We start from the raw sequence: 19,075 nt of genomic DNA, 5'->3' as shown, positions 1-19,075 counted from the left end.
TGTCAGCCATAATATTATTGCGTGCTGTTGTCTAATGATTGCGACGTTTTCATAGTGTATTGGGTTGGTGAGACAAAAGTTTAACTTGCAAACAACTGGCGATCCCGTTTCTACGGTGTGCATCCATGACCTACAAAGGCATCTGATTTTTGGGATTTATAATTATTATTACAATTCTACACGTCTTTGTGTATCAAGTGCATACGCGTTAATGATATAATATATCATTATATAATATATATATATATATATATATATATATATATTTGGTGAATGTTGATTCGCCGGCTCGTTGCCGTCGAACTAGCTACGTTCTTTCCATCAGTTCTTATTAAATATTAAACAACAGTATTTCGTATTCAGTCCAAAATAGATTGAATTAGACGCGTTGTTACAATGTTCTCCGTGTAGTTGTTAATAGTCCGGTTGGAAAATTTAAGCTCGTCGTTCGATTTTTTCTATCCGGTCGCAACTCTGATATCCTACCGTAAATCACGTTATAACGTTAGTTATAAATGCGCACAGATAAGATATGATGTTAGGGTAGTTCCCTAGAAAAATACGAAACCCCCCACCCGCTCACATGGGTACCATAATATTTCACTGTCCTTTGTAAAACATAAATTTTTATTTATATTATACCAAACCTTTTCCTCCCCCATCCCGAGTTAATTACAGTTTATACTTAAATTTCTCTCCTTATGTGTATTTTATATTTTTTGGATCATTAGTGAGATAATTTATGAGCAGAATAATCATTATTATTATTATTATTATTATTATAAGTAATGCGGGGTACTTAAGTGCTTAAAAAAAAATAAATAAAAAATATGCTTCAAAAACCGTTTAAATATTATACGCATAAAATCTATTGTACTACGGCGTGTATGGAGTATTTTATCGATATATAGCGAAAAGGTTACTTTTATTCGAATATAATATATTGTGTTGTGTGTGTATAGTGTGGTTATGTTGGGATGAAAACGCCCTAAAATATTTTATATATATATTTTCAATTCTTGTTCGCGGCACGTGTCTCGTCGGAGGGAATTATCCGTCGCATTCACTGTTTGCGTGCCCTGTGTGCGTGTGCGTGTGTGTGTGTGTGTATGTGTTATCAGTAAATATTAATTAAACGCTTCGTTACGAAACAGTACGTACACTATCTCGTATTCATTCCGCGTGTACGACGGTTACCACACCGGAAAAAGGTCCCGTCTACTAAACTAGTAAAACATGGTTTTTATTCCGTTATTATTCATACTTAAATTATTTTTTCTCGTGTGAGTTTTTATATTTTATCTCTCGCACATGCGACCCTTTTCGTGGTTACGACTCGTGGTTTTCTGATAGTGTCCGATAAGTTTTAGAAACTAAATTCCACAATACATTTATAGTATGTTATTTTATCTTTGTAGACATAGTGTATAGTAATATTGATCAACCATCAAACAGGACATTGTATTATTGGTATCCGTTGTGTAACAGTAGGATTTGTCTGGTTTTATCTGACAGAGGCTTGAAGCACAATACGAAAAATATTATCTTAATGGTTAGCGTTGGATTTTTGTTCGACGTTATAATTTCAAAGTGGTTTTATTTAGGAAATTCTGAATAGAAAACGAATGTTGATATTCTTATAGTGTTTAAAAATTTGTTAAACATTCAGTCTTTGTATAGCATTTCATTTTAATAAATATAATGTAAACGTGGGTGAATAAGCTTAAAAAATCCAACATTTTATTAAAAAATGACCAATTATTTAGTGTTCTCTTAATTGTCATTCAAATTTGTATGTCACCTTTTTATTTTTGCGAATTTAAATTTATAAAAACGTTGGTGTTTGTTGTTTCACATATAATATATTATGAAAATGCGTGAAAAAAATCGATAGGGAAAACTTTATATTATGCTAAATTGGCTTTTGATTTGTGTCATTCAGCGAGAATGACCCCATCCAGATCCAAGGCATATGAGGATAAAATATGCAAAAACATTTTCACGAATTCTGATGGATCGATCATTATTCATTCTTATATAGGTATTTATTTTTTTACTTTTTTTTTGTTTACAGTTTTCAACAGTTTCGCATTTGTGCACATATCAATAAATAATTTCTCTTCTCCAAGAATTGCGCACACTCTAAAAGTTAATTTTAATAAAAAAAAAAAAAAAAAATTTTGCAATGTATCGATTTATAACATGTAATAGTATGGTAATTTATAGTTTGTGTGTGCGTTCAACGATTTCGAATAGACATTTTTTTTTTATTTCTAACAAATATTATAGTCTTTATTGCTAGTCTCATATTAATTGCGAAATTCAAAGACAATTCAACCATATTATTATAACCTCGATTAAAACCTAGTTGGTAAAAGTTGTTTTGTCATACGTTTTGATTTCTTTATCGTGTTATTTATTTCATTTCAAATTATTTTTCATCGTTGTAATTATAATAATGTTAACGTTGACTTATTCATACTAAATAATTTGTGTAATAATAATCATAATAGTACAAGGAAACTTATTTGCTTCAATTTGTATATGCCCGGTATATGTGGAGAATAGCAACACTGCTTTTTACTATTAAATGGTCAGTGTTGAAATAAATGGTCGAATAAATGTGTATCATATACTCAGTTGAAGTTGGATATAAAATTAAGATTATTATTTTATTTATTTTTTTTTTTTATTAAAATATAACATTTATAATTTGTATAATTATAATATGATATGTGAATTGGCTGAAAATAAACAAAGAAAGCTATCTTGATTCAGTGATGTAATTCTTAATTCTTCTTTTTTTAATTGAGTGTATTTTTCGGGTTTATTAGAATGTAAAAAGGCGATCCCAATACCAATATCTTTTGACATAGCAAATAAGATTACAAGGAGGAGTAATTATTAGGAATTTTGATTTTATTTTTGTACAAGCTTAACGAGTTTATGCGAGTACCTATGTAAGTTGGAATATTCTGAGGTAAATTTTTACTAAATTTCCAATTGTTTAATAATATGTAGGGAGTTTGATAAGATATAGACCAAAGAATATAAGTGATTCGTTGTAAGTTATTGTTTCCATTTAACAAAACCAAGGACAGAACCTTAATTTTTGGAAGGAAAATAAGAATTGGTAACTCAAAAGCTGTTAGTATACAAATAAAATACGTTTTGGAGTGAGTATTGATTCGTATTATAGACAAGAAGTAGTCTTGTGACCGGAAATTTATGATAAAAAAGTCGAGTATGTCGATTTGTCTGTTCTGATATATTAGTCGGGAAGCAAGACCAGTTAAGGTAATAACTATATAATCAATAATCTATAATAAACTTTAAAATAAGCGATTTCTAACATTCCTAATGCGATTACCTCATGTTTTGCTTTAGAGTCTCTCGAAAATGTCTCTCGAAAATTTTGTTGGAACATGATTTAATATAATTGAAACACTATGAATGTATTTAAAAAAATTCTGTTCGACCTACTCGCCTATTTTCATTCGTAGATCCTCGTCGGAAGTGTATTACGTACAGCACTACGATAAATCTCTATTATATATATTTAATTATTTGTTTGAATATATTGTCCAATAAATTAAAAATATTTGTTGATTTTCATCATCTGTTCATCTTATTAAATTCTATATTGCAAAGAAACGAACCGTGAAAAACAAATAATAATAAAATCAGAAAGATGATTTTACTTATTTTAAGTGTTTCAACATAATACACATTATTTCAGTACATGTTTATATATAATATTTGTAAATACACCGCTTGAAAACCGCATAAATACAATAGATGAACACGCGAGATACCATTGCTTTTATAATATATTCGTCATTTTTAATGTTTATATCGTACAAACATCATTGTTTTATCCGCAATATCCATACACTGTGACGTGTTTACGTACCTACTATATAATATACGGTATATAATCTTATTTACGTTTCTATTATAAAACTGGGCTGTTGGAATATTGTTATTCGATTTTTAACTCTCTAGTTTTTTGAAAGTTACATCGACGGTGTACATTATAATCTCGATTGTTATACACACCGTTTTACTATAAAAACGCTTAATGGACGTATTCTGAAAAGTGAAGATGATTTAAGGAGGCCCTCAATAAGTGCGGCGATACGCGTTCATTATTGTATACGTGTTTTTTAATCATTTCGTTATTCGCTCGTTAAGAGTAAAAATTACCATTTTTCCCTCTCCTTCGCGAACAATGTTCACGAGCCATATGATGTACATTTCAAAGCGTAGTAAAAAAAAAATAAAATATTAGAAAAAACTGTTTTTACTTATATATATCAGACGTAGAATATCGTAACCGTTTGTAGCGGCCAAGGGCATTCGGTGCAAGGTCAGTCATACACGTCATGTTATGCAAGTGAAATAGACTACTTTTGTACGATTACATTTTTATTATTCACAAAACCACCCGTTACTAAACGTCTGGAGCACTTTTTTCTTCGCATTCATTTTTTAGGCACAAATATCTGCTACGCATTTCAGTCATTGTATACGACGAAGAAACCAATTATTTATTATTATTTGTAATTGCTATGGTGCTGATCTAACATTGTTACTAGGTTTGTGTTTACATTAATGACGTGTGTGTACGTATTTATGTGTTTATTATGCAGAATATGTTTTAAATTTTAAAAATGTTATTCCTCTCTTGTCGCATAGGTACTTTAATAATTAGTAACAGGAATAAGTTACAAATCTATATTAATTATATTAATCTATTGGAAATTATCGGTATATTTTTATGATATGGCAATAATATAAGCATGTAAAGAATATGAACTTTAAATAAGTAATAATAAGAATAAAAATACTTATTAAATTAATTTCTGATCGTTATTGTATGTTATAGTTTAATTTAATTTAGATTTTATTATACATTTTCGTATCCCCCCCCCCTTATTAGGTAAGTTTATTAAATCTTTGTAAAGGGATTATATCGGAATTATATTTTTTTTATTGGAAAAAGACCAGAAAAAGAATATGAAATAACCACCAAAACAAAATATTTTTCACTATAATATTCGAATATTCAGCATTACAAGAAAGTTTTTTTCTTCTGCTTTTCTCATTGATAAATTTCGTAGATTCAATGAATCGTGAGTTTACGAATCTGAGATTCCCGATTGCTATTAAATAATAAATATCCTAAAAGTAATGCAAAATCATTATTTTCTGGCCGAATTTTGTAAAAGTATACTTCGAAAAAAATTATATTGTATTTATGAAAAATATTTTTATTTTACCCAAATATGTATATGTATATTATACAAATAGTTTTTTTGTGTGATCGAGTATGTACAGCAAAAAAAAAAAAAAAAAGTTGATTACTTTCACTAGTTACCCTTAAGAAATAATGTTATTTTCAACTAATTATTTCTAATTATTTCACGGGTACCTATATTTATATACATATATAATCGATTTGAGCGTAATATTATCGCGTTCATACCCTTAAAATATCCGTCAAAGTTTTTTTTTTTTTTTTTTACGTAATACAGTAATTCCAACTGTTCATTGTATCAGAAAGTACATAATACCATTTCGATTTTTTTTTTTTATATATACTTTTTTAGGTACTTAATCACGATATAATTAATCCAAAACTTTCGGACGAGTTTGGAAATTGGCCCACATTGTACGCGCATATTGATTAACCGTAATAATAATGATAATTTTTTTATAATTTCTCTTTATGTATCAATAACAATTATAATTATACCTGCAGCACGTACCTACCGTTGGTCGCGCGATATGACGTGCGCTCAAGTTCGACGTGATGGCGTGAGGTGGGAGGACGATACTGCTGCATCGTCGCGCTGTACTATAAGCGAAATACCTATATAATGTACGTGTTGTACAGAATGTCGAAATGTTGCCCAGCGGGCGGCCAAAATAACCGCATGCACAAACGACCTAGAACTGTTGTTATATTGTTGCTATTAATTTATACAATCTCATTTTGAAATCTTTTCGAACGCGCACTTGTCTATATGCAATGACGGGGAAAGTTTTCGAATACCTACGGGCGGGCTTACGACTTTTTACCGTAAGTTCACGGATTGTAACGTGTGAAATGTGCACACGTGTTCCGGTTTTTCTGCTATTCCTTTAAAAGTTTCGCAATTATACGCTATTACGTTTCAGTAAATTTAAATAATGTGATGTTTTCCCGTATTTATACCATTTGAAAATACGCTATTGCCAAACGCATCTGTTTACTGGTGTACGATTTTTTACAGCAGGATCGATGTGTCATAACATGTGGTCTTTGATCGCCCAAAAGTACATAAGCGTTCATCATTCCGTGGTATTATTATTTTTATCATCGAGTGTAAGTGTACGTTGTGTACTCTATCTGAACAAGTTGTATACGTTTCGTGTTCGCTTTTTTCTTTTACAATGAAAATTATTTTTCCAACTCGTCCTACGTAACGTTGTTCAAGCATTTTACTATTATTTTTTGCGTTTGACCGCTCATATGTGTCCGAATTACGGTATTAGGTATCAGTACGCGTGTACACACTTGCACGTATGGGGAGGGCAACCTTGTCGTTTCGTAATCACAACGCGGTTTGGCCACCGTCTTTAAAGACTGCGACAACCCGCGGACAAGGCGGCAAATATACATTTATCCGCGGTGTCACACTGTATAACGTGTGTGTGTGTGTCGTCGTACAAACAGATACGCGTGTCTCTTGGGCGTGTGCATAGACGTTAACGTACACGTATTATGTTATTATGTATGGTATTCTTTACTCTTTGGCTACTTTGTGTGCAACGAAATAGTGCGCAAGGTGCACACGCGGATACTTATTGTAATATCGTCGGGATTATGTATAAATTATATGTGTATTACACTTGTTATGTATAGCTGCAATTATTGTAGATGACTTGATAGTTGAACGCACCACTGAAGTGTAGTGTTAATCGCCTTCACCTAAATATGTATGATGTGGAAACACAACGTTTAGAAAACTATCGAAGCTAATTTCTACAGCTCGACAAACCTGCGAGCTTCGTGGCATAACGTGCCTATACCTTTCCTATTGCTGTTTATAATATAACACCCAATTTAATGCAGTTAGGCGATAACAAGGTAATGACGATATACCGCTGTACGTGCCTAAAAAAAAAAAAAAATTACTAAATGTATAGGTCATTAATCATTAATGGAAAAGGGTTTCAATCTTGCTTTTTTACCTCCTATTCAAGTAGTCGCATGTCACCATTCCTTGCGTAGTTACCACCAAATTCTAATATGGATTAAAAATAAAAAAATCCCCTAGATTGGGGTTGGAAGAATTTAAAAATCAGTCTTCTTCCAATCACCATGAATAAAGATCTGGTTACTAAATCTGTCTTAAATACAGTTTTGTGTAAATTTCTAAAAGGATGCATTGCATCGTTTAATTGCCGAAAACTCGGAGGCGGGAGAAAATAAATATCTTTAATATCAGATGCTTAAGCAGTTGAAATTATTTTCAGATTTCCACTAGTTTATTCCAATTTCAGTCATATTTTAGTTAAATTTAACTGGTTAATTACGTATTACGTTCATTACATTTACAATCGAACGATTGACGTACTCGAAGACGCTTATAAATAAAAATATTAATCATCACTAATCTGTAGTGTTTAAAAGTTTTTACCTTTAATCGAGTCGTTCAAACGTTGTAAAAATGCAATGTATGATTTAAAAAGTGTGACTAATTTAGACAATATTCTTCTCGGTGCAAGTAGACAATAGAATTAAACTCGTATTATTGGAAGAGGGGAAATATAAGGTTATCGACTCCTTATTAATATCGACGACAAGTCATCGACTGCAAATGTTAATGTTGGTGACAACATGATAATAATACACTGACGATAACGTACGGCATGCATGTAGCATATGGTATAATGAGTTTATAATTTTTTTTAAATGTTTTTTCTATCTGAAAACATCACGTGCCCAAACTTTTAGGTTGCTTGCGTTTTTGTGCAGTATTACACTTGTCCGGCGGCTAATTTATAATTTCAGGTGGAGGGGATAACCGTTGAAAACTTATTCAACGGTCTAGTTTCGACCTCAGTGTACCGTCTCAAATATCCTAGGTGTACTATTTCCGTTCATATTTTCAAAAATACACGTGGAATAAGTTATTGTTAAAAGTTTTCCGTGTATACAAAAAATAATTTCTTTGTATGGAATGAGTTGTTGCGTTATCGAACCCGTGGTTTCTAACTCCGTCGCTTTAAAAAATAATCAGTTAGCGCTTAAAACAAAAGCGTATCTATACAGAATGTGCTCTATCAACAAACTAATGAATAAATATCGTATTTTTATGTGTCGGACGATTAATAAATGATACTATCGTGCGGAGAAAAAGCACCGCTTTGCCGATTCAAACATTCATTTGAAATATAGGTTAGCGCGTTCAAAAAATTTAATTCGAAATACTCTCGCATTGTTGGTAGTCTGCCCGTCGGTCGTAATCTGCGGCCATTATGCAATATACGTTTAACAAATACGGTCAGCCAACGATGGATGGACGATGCGGAACGGCGGCGGACACACGCAAAGGCCGCACGTATACAAGACGTTGCTGGATTTAGCTCATCGTTTTTCCTCTTTGAACGGCCAAATGTACCGTGCATGATTTAGAAGGGACGAAGAGAAGAAGACCGTTGGGTCTTACATGCTAATGGTGTATTATTGTATTGCCTGCTGCTCTACGCGGCAGCGGTCCACATATTCTAAACGGTCCATTCAAAAGGCTTTTATACGTAACGTGCAATCTACCGTCATGATATTATAATATAAATCGCGCACACGATGAATTTTGTATGGGAAAACGATATAATAACAGCCAACAATATACACACCATGCTACTATGTACTATGTATACCAACAATGCGAGCAGGTCTGCGTGATAACACTGCGTTGCGGTGCGGTATACATCATAATGATATTACACCGTAAAATCATACTTATATATTATGACATGTACATGTACGTATATTTATTCGTGTACGAGTGAAATTTAAATTAATTTTCATCTCGGTGTTATTCTACGTTATTAAAAATGTTATGCTACGCGATAAATCCCTCGTCGTTGGACACCCGTTGATGAATTTAATGATTTAATTTGATAATTAGTGAAAAAAAAAAATTAGAAATAAAAATTTTGAATTAACTCTTGTGTTGGAATCAATTTGACGTCTTTCTGAATGTACATATACATAGAGTTTTCTTGGTTTTAGCATTGTATGCCAAGTGTCGAACAAATAGCTTTTTATGCACACAATTTAATAGGCAGAGAAAAATATATATGTGACATAATGAATTTATGTTCGATTTGTATTCACATTTACTCTTGTCGTCTAATCCTCCAATCGGTCTGTTTGTCCTGCAGTATATAATATTGCACTTCATGTATATATATATATATATATTTATTTGCGATGCCTGCAATCGTTAATTGAATATTTTTTTTATTTTTTTCCCCCTTCATCTCATTTCATTGACGGATTTAATTGGAATTGATGCATTTTTAATTATGCGTGTAAAATATTTACTGATTGTTTCGTAAACTGCAAATAATACCGTACGGCTAGAATATTTAATGAGTCTATTGTATTGATTAATTATTTATGCGACTATGGTACATTTCAAATTCGCATTGCCTTCATCAGAAAAATTGATTTTTCTCATTATATTATTATTAAACACCTAATCGTGTAGAACTATCAGTACAACTATCAGTACACGCATTGCGTTTCGTATGTACAGAGTGCGCAGTCAATGGTACAAGAAAACTTGGTGTAAATAAAGTTTCCCGGTGAAACAATAAACATGTCAAATAATTGACTAAGCGTTCGGAAACTTTCTCTGCTTGTATCAGTGGTTTCCAATTACTAGATGTCAATTAATTTATTTCTCCGGAAACGTATACCAGTACACGATCCGTGTACAGTTGTACCTGCCTCTCGTGCAGACTTCGTCGGGGTGCGATTTTTTACCTCAGTCAACGACTTACCATAGAATTTATAAACATTATTTATATTCTCTGTCAAAATATTTTTGTTTTATTATCATTGTTTTCGTTGTCTCGGTGCTTTATAACGTAACTACGTGTGTTTTTGTCGTTTTTGAGTTGATCCTCCAGTCTTGAGGTTTTTGTTTTCTCAAAATGCTTTTTACAAACATGCGCATGAACATGTTTAAACACAATACAACGCATTTTACAGTTAAACAACTAACACTGCGTATTATTTACTCACCTATAAACAAGAAATGTTTTCTAGAACATCGTTCGACTAAACCGAACACGGTTCCTCTGTACTATTATTTCTGTGCCAAACTATATATATAAATTTCCACCAAATCCCTAAGATTTAAAACATCTTTCTATGTTTTCTTTTCTTTGTACCACAACACTTATATTTATCACGAACAAATTGTGAAATGTACTGTTTATTACGTACGATGTGCCAGTGCACATAAAAAAGGTGCGTTTTAATAATGTATAAATTTATAGATTCTTTTTTTTTTTGTAATATTTCGTTTAAAAACATGTTTCATACATGCACAACATACACATTATAAAAAAAAATAAAAACAAATATGTAACTTTAAAACGTTAGGTTTAAACTGTTTCGACAAATCAATGTCATACCAGTTTTAATACAATAATTTGAATTCATTATCGTATGTCTAATCGTTGTAATAGAAATTACACCGCTATTTGTTAAATCTATCTAAAATTCTGTTTTCCATCTAAAATATTTATTTTAATTGTATAACTTATCAAAAACATTATTTTTTGTTTCAGGTTTCATCAACTCGAACACTTTACATTCTTTAGCTCACCTACACGGTAAGTGACATTTGATAAAATGTTTTTGTAGCTTCTTTTTTTTAACCAACATTTGTATCATTGATTGTAACTAAACGTCCCAATTCGTCGGATAAACAATTTTTGAATGGTCTACCTTTATTCACGGTTTATTGTTAATGCCAGTTGAATGCGGGTGTATATTATAAACGCCGATTCAGCCGTAAATAGATTTTCCAGTAGTCAATCATGTTTTTTTTTCTTTTCGATTGACAAGGTCCCAATTATATCGTACTAACGATATAAAATGAACTTCTTAGCAGTCAGTCAAATATAATTATAATTGACGCTTATTGTCTCTTGAAACAATCCCTGTGTTAGTAAAACAAATTTATTCTGCTGCGCTTGCTCCTCGATGTACCGTTTATACATATTATATTTGTTTGTCGTTGTGTATAACATGAATCATGGCTGAGATTCGTTTTACACATTTTACTCCCGCATTTTGTCTACACCCGTCAATTAACGATTTTATATATCTTGTATTTTTGTTATTACATTTCGAAGGCCACGTCGATTGTGATTAAGTATTAATAAACTATTTTTGACTGATATGTCTTCCCGTGTAATTAAATTTTTTTTCGGTTTGATGATTATTTAAAATTAATTTTATTAATTTACAAATATTTTGATGAAATGCTAACTCGTGAGAGGGATTTAATATAATAAAATTAGAAACATATTGGTGCGCCCATGTTATTAAGTATCATATTTGTTTTTAATTAATTTCATCATACGTCATGTATTTAAATTATTTATTAAACAGGTATCTTATGTTGTGTTGGTTAACCGTTTTTACAGCTGATATAGTTATACGTTCGACATATCTATTATGCATGACCACTGAGTATGTACATAATAATTATTTATAAAACTACCCATGTTAGTTATACTTTAAAACGTATAAAATCGCTTTAGTAGTATTGGAAAGAATGGTATTTGGAAAAAATTCACTTTTAAATTATAATCTTTATTCGATGAATATATAATTTGTTAATGCCATATGCGTAGTGTAATATAACTGTTACCTCAATGAATGTTCGACAATTTTAACCTTTATAATTATTTCTTTAGTCGCATTTATTATCCAATAGATTTAATTCGTTTAAAATGCATATTTTTTCTATATTATAAAAAGATATAGACATATTATATACCTATATTAGTTATGCAATTAAGGTCAGAATTCATGACTGTTGTCATTCAAGTTAAGTGCCTAAAAATCAACTAAAAAAATTGCTTGAAGTCGGAACATCCATAGACACGCAAGCAGTTCAAAGAAAAATAAAACATAGTTGTTTTATATGCCATTTATTATTTTTACATAAGAGTATTTTTTTATTTTTTTTTGTCTCCTCTACAACGATTATGATTATCAGCTTACGTTCAGGAATCTTTTATCCATTGCGAAACGTATTATACAGAATTGTCGGACACCACTCCTACACCTATTATAAATACCTTATGCATACTTTTGTGAAAAAACTTTAAAAAAAAAAAAAGGTTTACATTATTTTAAAAATGATTTGAAAATATAATGATTCAGTAATGATGTTTACAATTTCCAGTTATTAATATTTCTTGTTGTTAAATTCAATGATGTTTGAAATTTAATTACTTAGAATCATTCACAACGCTAAATTCATCGTAATAATAATTAAAAGTAATTATTATTTGTATTTGTGAAATTCGTTACAGTATATTGATTTGCCCCAGTGTATTAATTATGAACTACTTATTTTAAGTATTATTTTTTGTTTTTAGGTTAGCTTTTAATACATTTCAAATCACTTTTTGATAATTTAGTAATAATTGTGAACATGATTTATTTCATTAATTATAACTTCAAAAATATTTTATATTAAAAATGTTGAATAAGACTCGTGTTAATCAATGTTAGTCTTTGTTTTTCTAATTATGATCCTTAAAAACTGATGGATTCCCTTCAATTTCGTTTCCAAATTAAAAATTTTACCTCTTTTTTCATTAATAACAATGTGAAGTGTTATTTTCAATATATTTTGAAAATGAAACAGTATAGATGGATTGTTTTTATACAATTTTAGAAAAATAATTTGATAATATTTTCGATAACATTGTTTACCTGTATTAACGATAAATATAATATTGTGAAATTATATAAAAGTCATTGCTAAACAAAAATTTACTAAATTTTATCGAAGTGAATTCGTATCGTCTAACTATTATATAATATTACTGTTAACTATAACTGTGTTCCGTGGAAAACTTAGATTATACCTATATGTGTGTAGACATTGATTTTAATAATAATATTTTAACTAAAGTCATTATTAAGGATCATTTAGATTTTAGTATCTATAAGGATTATTTTATCACGTTATGGGGTTGTATCGTTTGATACTCGGTATTTTTATCAGTATTATCTGTACAGTGACAATATTGTGATATATTATCCAAGTTTATACATATACTCGTATATTATATCGTACGTATAAATAAACTGTAGTTTACTTCAAAATTAATTATTTTGAATATATTATCTTTTTAGTATTTATTTTTGTAATCTTTAGAAACACCAACTCGTCGTAAATTTCTACAAAATATTTCAAATACTCAAACTCCTCGAATATTTAATAATTTCTAAAAATCAAATTATATTAAATTTATTTTTAATATTCAATCTACGATAGATCCTCAGCATGTCGCTGACATATTACTATACGTAAAGGAATAATACTAAAGTATTTCTGCACCAAGTCAACTGACTGGAATCTTTGCGTATAGGTTTTTCTGCTATACTATATATATTATAAAACGTTATTTTTATTTTGTTTTCTCGTGTATTAATTTCTTTGACTACGAGGGATTCTATTACAAAACAATATTTATTGTTAACTCGTCCAAATCGATCACGTGATCAGGAACGCTATCGAAAAAAAACCGTATTTTCATCAATAGCTGGGGGGAGGAAGTGAAATTAAAACAACAGCAAAAAATACTTTTTTTAACGTTTATTTAGAGTCCCGGGAATATATTGCAGCGCACACACGTAAATACGCATTAACCGCGACTGAAACGAAATGGTTGTTGCAAAATTTAAATCCTGATTCGACGCTTGAATTCGTAAGAAACTATAAATCATTATGCCCACGTTTCTCGTTGTACTCTGCTGCAATATCGTCCATCGCATATTTCGATCAAACTATTTATTTGTTCAAAACCTACGTTTTGCTCTTCTCTTAAATCCGTCCACACCGCGGGCACGTGCCCCGATTGCGATACACATACTAGAATCGAAAGAAATTTTCGCATTAGTACCGAGGGGTATATCCACGATTGTTTAACCTACGGTGATAGATTCTTTCTCGACGTTTCCACGTATTACGCGTATACGACCGCAACATTGTAATTCAATTTCTTTTTTAACCCACTGTAACATGTAACATCCCCGACATTCATCGTCGATACCGACAAAATACTTTTCTTTGAACTGCATATATAATGTGTGTGTGTGTGTGTGTGTGTGTGTGTGTGTGTGTGTGTGTGTGTATTCCACTCAGCAACAAAAAATAAAAGAAGAATAAATCTGAAAATTTTGCCGTTTTGCATTATTCATTTTATTTTTTCCTCGTCGTCGGGTGCAGCTTACCCTCCTTTCATTTCCCCGAAAGTCCCTCGCGCAATCCTCTCCACCGACGGATCCGCGAGTATACTCTTCGATTTTCAAAAGAACCCTGCCTCGTGCTGCCGAATTCAGTTGCCGTTGCAACCGCTGTATGGCCACCCCGTTTTAAATATTCCAAATTTACTTCGTTAAAAATATGCGATTATTATTAAGCGTAGACTTGTTTCAGTTGAAAGTCGTTGACGACGAAAACGCAGTAGTCCTCTCGTCCTCTCCCCCTGAACTACTTTTTATTTTATAACGATTGCCGTTTCGCCGCCGCTGTTTAGTTACGGTCAAAGTGGTTAATCAAGCGTCAAGAATAAATTGATTATACTAGGCTTTTAACATGCTTAAATGTTGTTTGAATAAATATTTATAGCTGTATTTGGTTATATTTGTATTGCTGCACGTCGCTGAATGTGATAAATGTGAAATCAACATTGCGTTGTTCTGATGGCTACAGTGGTGACAACGACAATGACATTATATTATTGTAATATATTATATATATATGTGTGTGTGTGTGTGTGTGTGTGTGTGTGTACAATTATGCAAGTGTACATGACAGTATCCGATGTATTCGATATAATTTAAATCCAATCGGAAATCCTGTAGCATATCCTACTACATTATTATCTTACACATGACGACGTTATCCAAGACCTCGTTTAACTTCTGCCGTTATCGTCGTGAAGTAGCAAGTAGCTTTTTTCCCCTTTATATACAATAATTTACTTTGATAAACATTGTGTTTTATAATGACATCCGAAATATTCATATATTATCGCAGAAAACCAAAATGCTACTTATCCCACTTATTTTTAATTTCCGTTTGTCACGTTGAACTCTTTCTAAAAATGTCCAGTGAAAAATGTGCTTCACAAGAAATTTCAATTAGCACAAAGTACGTTTTTTATTTTGCATTAGGGATTCGCTGTTTTAAAAAGTGAAAAATCATTTTGTGGAAACCTTTTTTAGGTTACGATTTTTCAAAGAAAACGTGTTAATAATACAAGATGATTAATTAACTTCGTAAAGATATTATTTGGTTTCATTCTAGGCGTGACATGAATTTGTAAGTTTTAATTAAATTGTTTAATAATCACACTTTATAATACATTACCTTATTAAAAATACATGTACGTTGTAGTATATTTTACACATACTACAGTACTTATGTTCACTTTTATAAACTACTTTATTTAAACACTTGTATAGTGTGCGTGTGTGTGTATGTGTATACTAATGTATATTACACATTTCATTTTTGGTCAGTAAAATTGGAAAACGAGTACAAAAATAATTATCTTTTTCGTTTCCCATTATGTATTTTTCATTTCCTAAAATATTCTTTAAAAATTATGTGCGGGCACTGGTTAAAAAAAATGCAATTAGGTACTTGTTTCCATGTGTTAAATTATACTGATTAAAACTGAATAACATTAAATAACATTCTGGTATTGTACGTGCATTTCCAACGACTGTTTTCATGACGATATATGTATAAACAATATTTGACAAAAAAAAAAAAAAAAGTATACTGTCAATTGTTGTATTTAGAGGGCTCTGACCTCTATCTATACCACGGTGTCCACATTTTCATTACGTTATCCACTGTGCATAATTTTAATTAAGGTGACTCTGAAATCGTATTGGGAAACAATATGCAGGCAACGATGACAAATGGTGGCTCCCCAGGTCTCTGTACTTCCACGCATCATGTGTACTACAAACACACGTTGGTCCTAAATCCAAAAGCCATCGTTCGTTCAATAAACACATTTTAAGCGGATACATTACAGTTTCATAATTATTCATACGGAGTCGTTTACAAATAAATGTATATTATATATAATTGTCGCCTAGAGTAAGGTTAACAACTAAAATTATATGTAAGTTAGATATATGCTTTGATAACTCTTTTTTTTTATAATTATTAAAACTGTCATTATAAGTTCACAAATCATATAATATACTGATAATAAAATGAAATGTTTTTACCAAATATATGTTTAACGTACACATAAATTGTATAAGTACGGTCTGCACTAATGTTGTTATAATTCGAAGGCGTTATTATTATTTTCGGTTTTAGACGTATTAACGTACATCGTACATGTTGAAAATATTTTTAGTTCACCAGTTGATACTTTCAATCACGAAAGAGAACCTCGTTAAATTATAGCCAAAGTGCATTACCACGGAACTATTGAGTTGCTTTTACTATGCGTATTACTAAAATGTGAAAGTACTACAGTTGTGGACAAATATTGTTTTTTTTTTTTTTATATATTTTTTTTTGCGCTTATACATGTATCTGTATGTAGTTAAATATGACATTTTACGTTTTACTCTGCTAGTACTTCATCCGTGTCGGCGGTGTAGGTATATGAATGTATTGAAATCATTGATGTTCAAATGGGTGCAGTTTGAACTGTAACTTTTTATCGCATTGTAAATTAAATAATATGATTATTATACGAACACTGTTGCTAATATCAGCCTGCAGCTGTGTATTACACGTACATAAATACACTTGCATTATTATTATGTATCACGCAGAGTGTTAGTGTTTGGTCCTACAGCAATATGTTATGTTTATACAGCAGCCTTGGGGCCTGAGGGCACAATAAATTTGACAAAATAGGACTAGCGATTGAGGATTGAGAAAGTGAGAAAGAGGAGGAGGAGAAAAAACGTTTTGTGGGTAAGGGAGTGAACGGATTGGGAGAGCGATAAAGTTCAATAATTCGCCTTTAAACGGTGGCACATCTGTGGACCAGAAGAATCAGAACCTATATGCCCAGATTTTAGTCGATTTACGGTATTTTACGCTGACTTGCCTTTATGAAAAAATGACTGTTTTGCTATTGTTCCTTTTTTACATAGTATACAATAATATATGCTTGATGTGAAATTAAAGGCAATAAAATACGTCAGGATATTAAATTTATATTATATATAATATTACATATAAATGTATACGAATTTAAGACGTGTTATAAATCGTTGTGAGCCCACATGGACTTCTTTGATATATCCATTCATAAACTCTATACTGATCGGGCCTTGACTACATTTATATTGCTTTATTATATCAAAACTTAGATTTGTAACTACATGGTATGCCTTCATGTCAAAAGAATCTCACAATATTAAATTTGATAAATCGACATTTTCGTCATATCGTATCATCGGAAAATATTTTTTTAGAACTTTTATTTTACACTTCAATTAATATCAAACTCAAATTATACTCCTTCCTTTTGACTTGTGGTCTTCCTTCGCAATTATCAATATTTTAATGTATTCTTGTATGTGTGAAGGCGTTTTCAGTGTATACCATATGCAATTGTGTGTATATTTTTTAATTTAATGTGAATCATTATTATTGAAATATGATTAAAATGTTATCATCGTGAGATTATTAATATTGTTTTTTTTTTTTTTTTTATTATTATTGCATGCAGGTTTTATCTTAAAATTGAACACTTTTTGTTTTCAATTTAATTAATTAGTTGCTTGAACCGCATAATTACATTATTATTTATTCAAAAATCAAAGTTTATGATCAAAGTTTGTTTTAGTTGAATGCATACATTTATTCGCAAACAAATATTTTTTAAAATTGCGATAAAATTTATAAAATTAATAACACAACTAATCAACTTTTAAATTATGTAAAATTATCTTCCATCCTTATATTATAACATGGTAGTTTCCTTTTTTCAAGTTTACATTTCTTCGTAATAGTTTGCATCGAATGTTTTTGAGTAGATGAATCCAGGCGCAATCATTAATACGACTACACAGAAGTACAGGAAACCACACCAAGAAGGGGCATTAAATTAAAAAAAGGAGGGGCATCTTTAATTTTGACGTTTTTAAATTTACATGAAACTTTTGTTATAACTTTATAACATCACGCCTTTTTTTTTTTAATCATTTATTTCTGTTTAATTTTGAATATCAAATTAATTTTATGATGTGGCTTTTTTTTTATTAGTCCTAGGTTTTTAAAAAAAACATTCTGCAAAAGAAGTATTGATTTTATTGATTTATAAAATATTTGGAATTAATGTGCAGGTATAATTATTATAGATTTCCTTCTGTTTTATAACACTCACTATTATAATACATTGTATCCCGTTTAATTGTATATTCATATAATAAATATTGAATAAATATTTTTTTTCTTTGAATATTGAACTTTCATCACAATATTAGTACATTTCCATCAGTCAGTAATAACAATTCTAATTTTCTTACTATCTTATTGTTTATGTTATCAAAATTATTAATTGTTTGTTGTTTTTCCCTTTTTTTTTTTTTTTTTGTTACTATATTTCGATCGATTATTTAAGTTGATATTAATACTATTCATAATTTTCTCTTTGTCAAATTGTCATCCAAACTTGAAAAGAGAGGAAAAGTAGCAAACGGAATTGATAGTGTATATAGTAGAAAAAAATACATATTCACATTTTATTTCTGTCTCAACACAAT

At 30.5% G+C, this 19,075-nt stretch overlaps 1 protein-coding gene across 2 annotated transcripts in view; it reads left to right on the top strand.

Annotated features, from left to right (window-relative positions):
* The window catches only part of LOC112689170 (cytoplasmic polyadenylation element-binding protein 2), a 148,247-nt gene that overhangs the window by 95,934 nt on the left and 33,238 nt on the right, over window positions 1–19,075 (top strand). For both annotated transcript variants that reach the window (XM_025562743.1, XM_025562735.1), the window contains one exon: window positions 10,858–10,902. In XM_025562743.1, coding sequence (XP_025418528.1) covers window positions 10,858–10,902 — 45 coding nt within the window. The remainder of the gene's footprint in view (window positions 1–10,857; window positions 10,903–19,075) is intronic.

This window comes from Sipha flava, unplaced genomic scaffold (assembly GCF_003268045.1).
Source record: "Sipha flava isolate LNK unplaced genomic scaffold, YSA_version1 111_pilon_pilon, whole genome shotgun sequence".
In the NCBI taxonomy this organism is placed as follows: Eukaryota; Metazoa; Arthropoda; class Insecta; order Hemiptera; family Aphididae; genus Sipha; species Sipha flava.
Note: the sequence above shows the minus strand (reverse complement) of the source record. Positions and strands in the feature narration are given on the sequence as shown.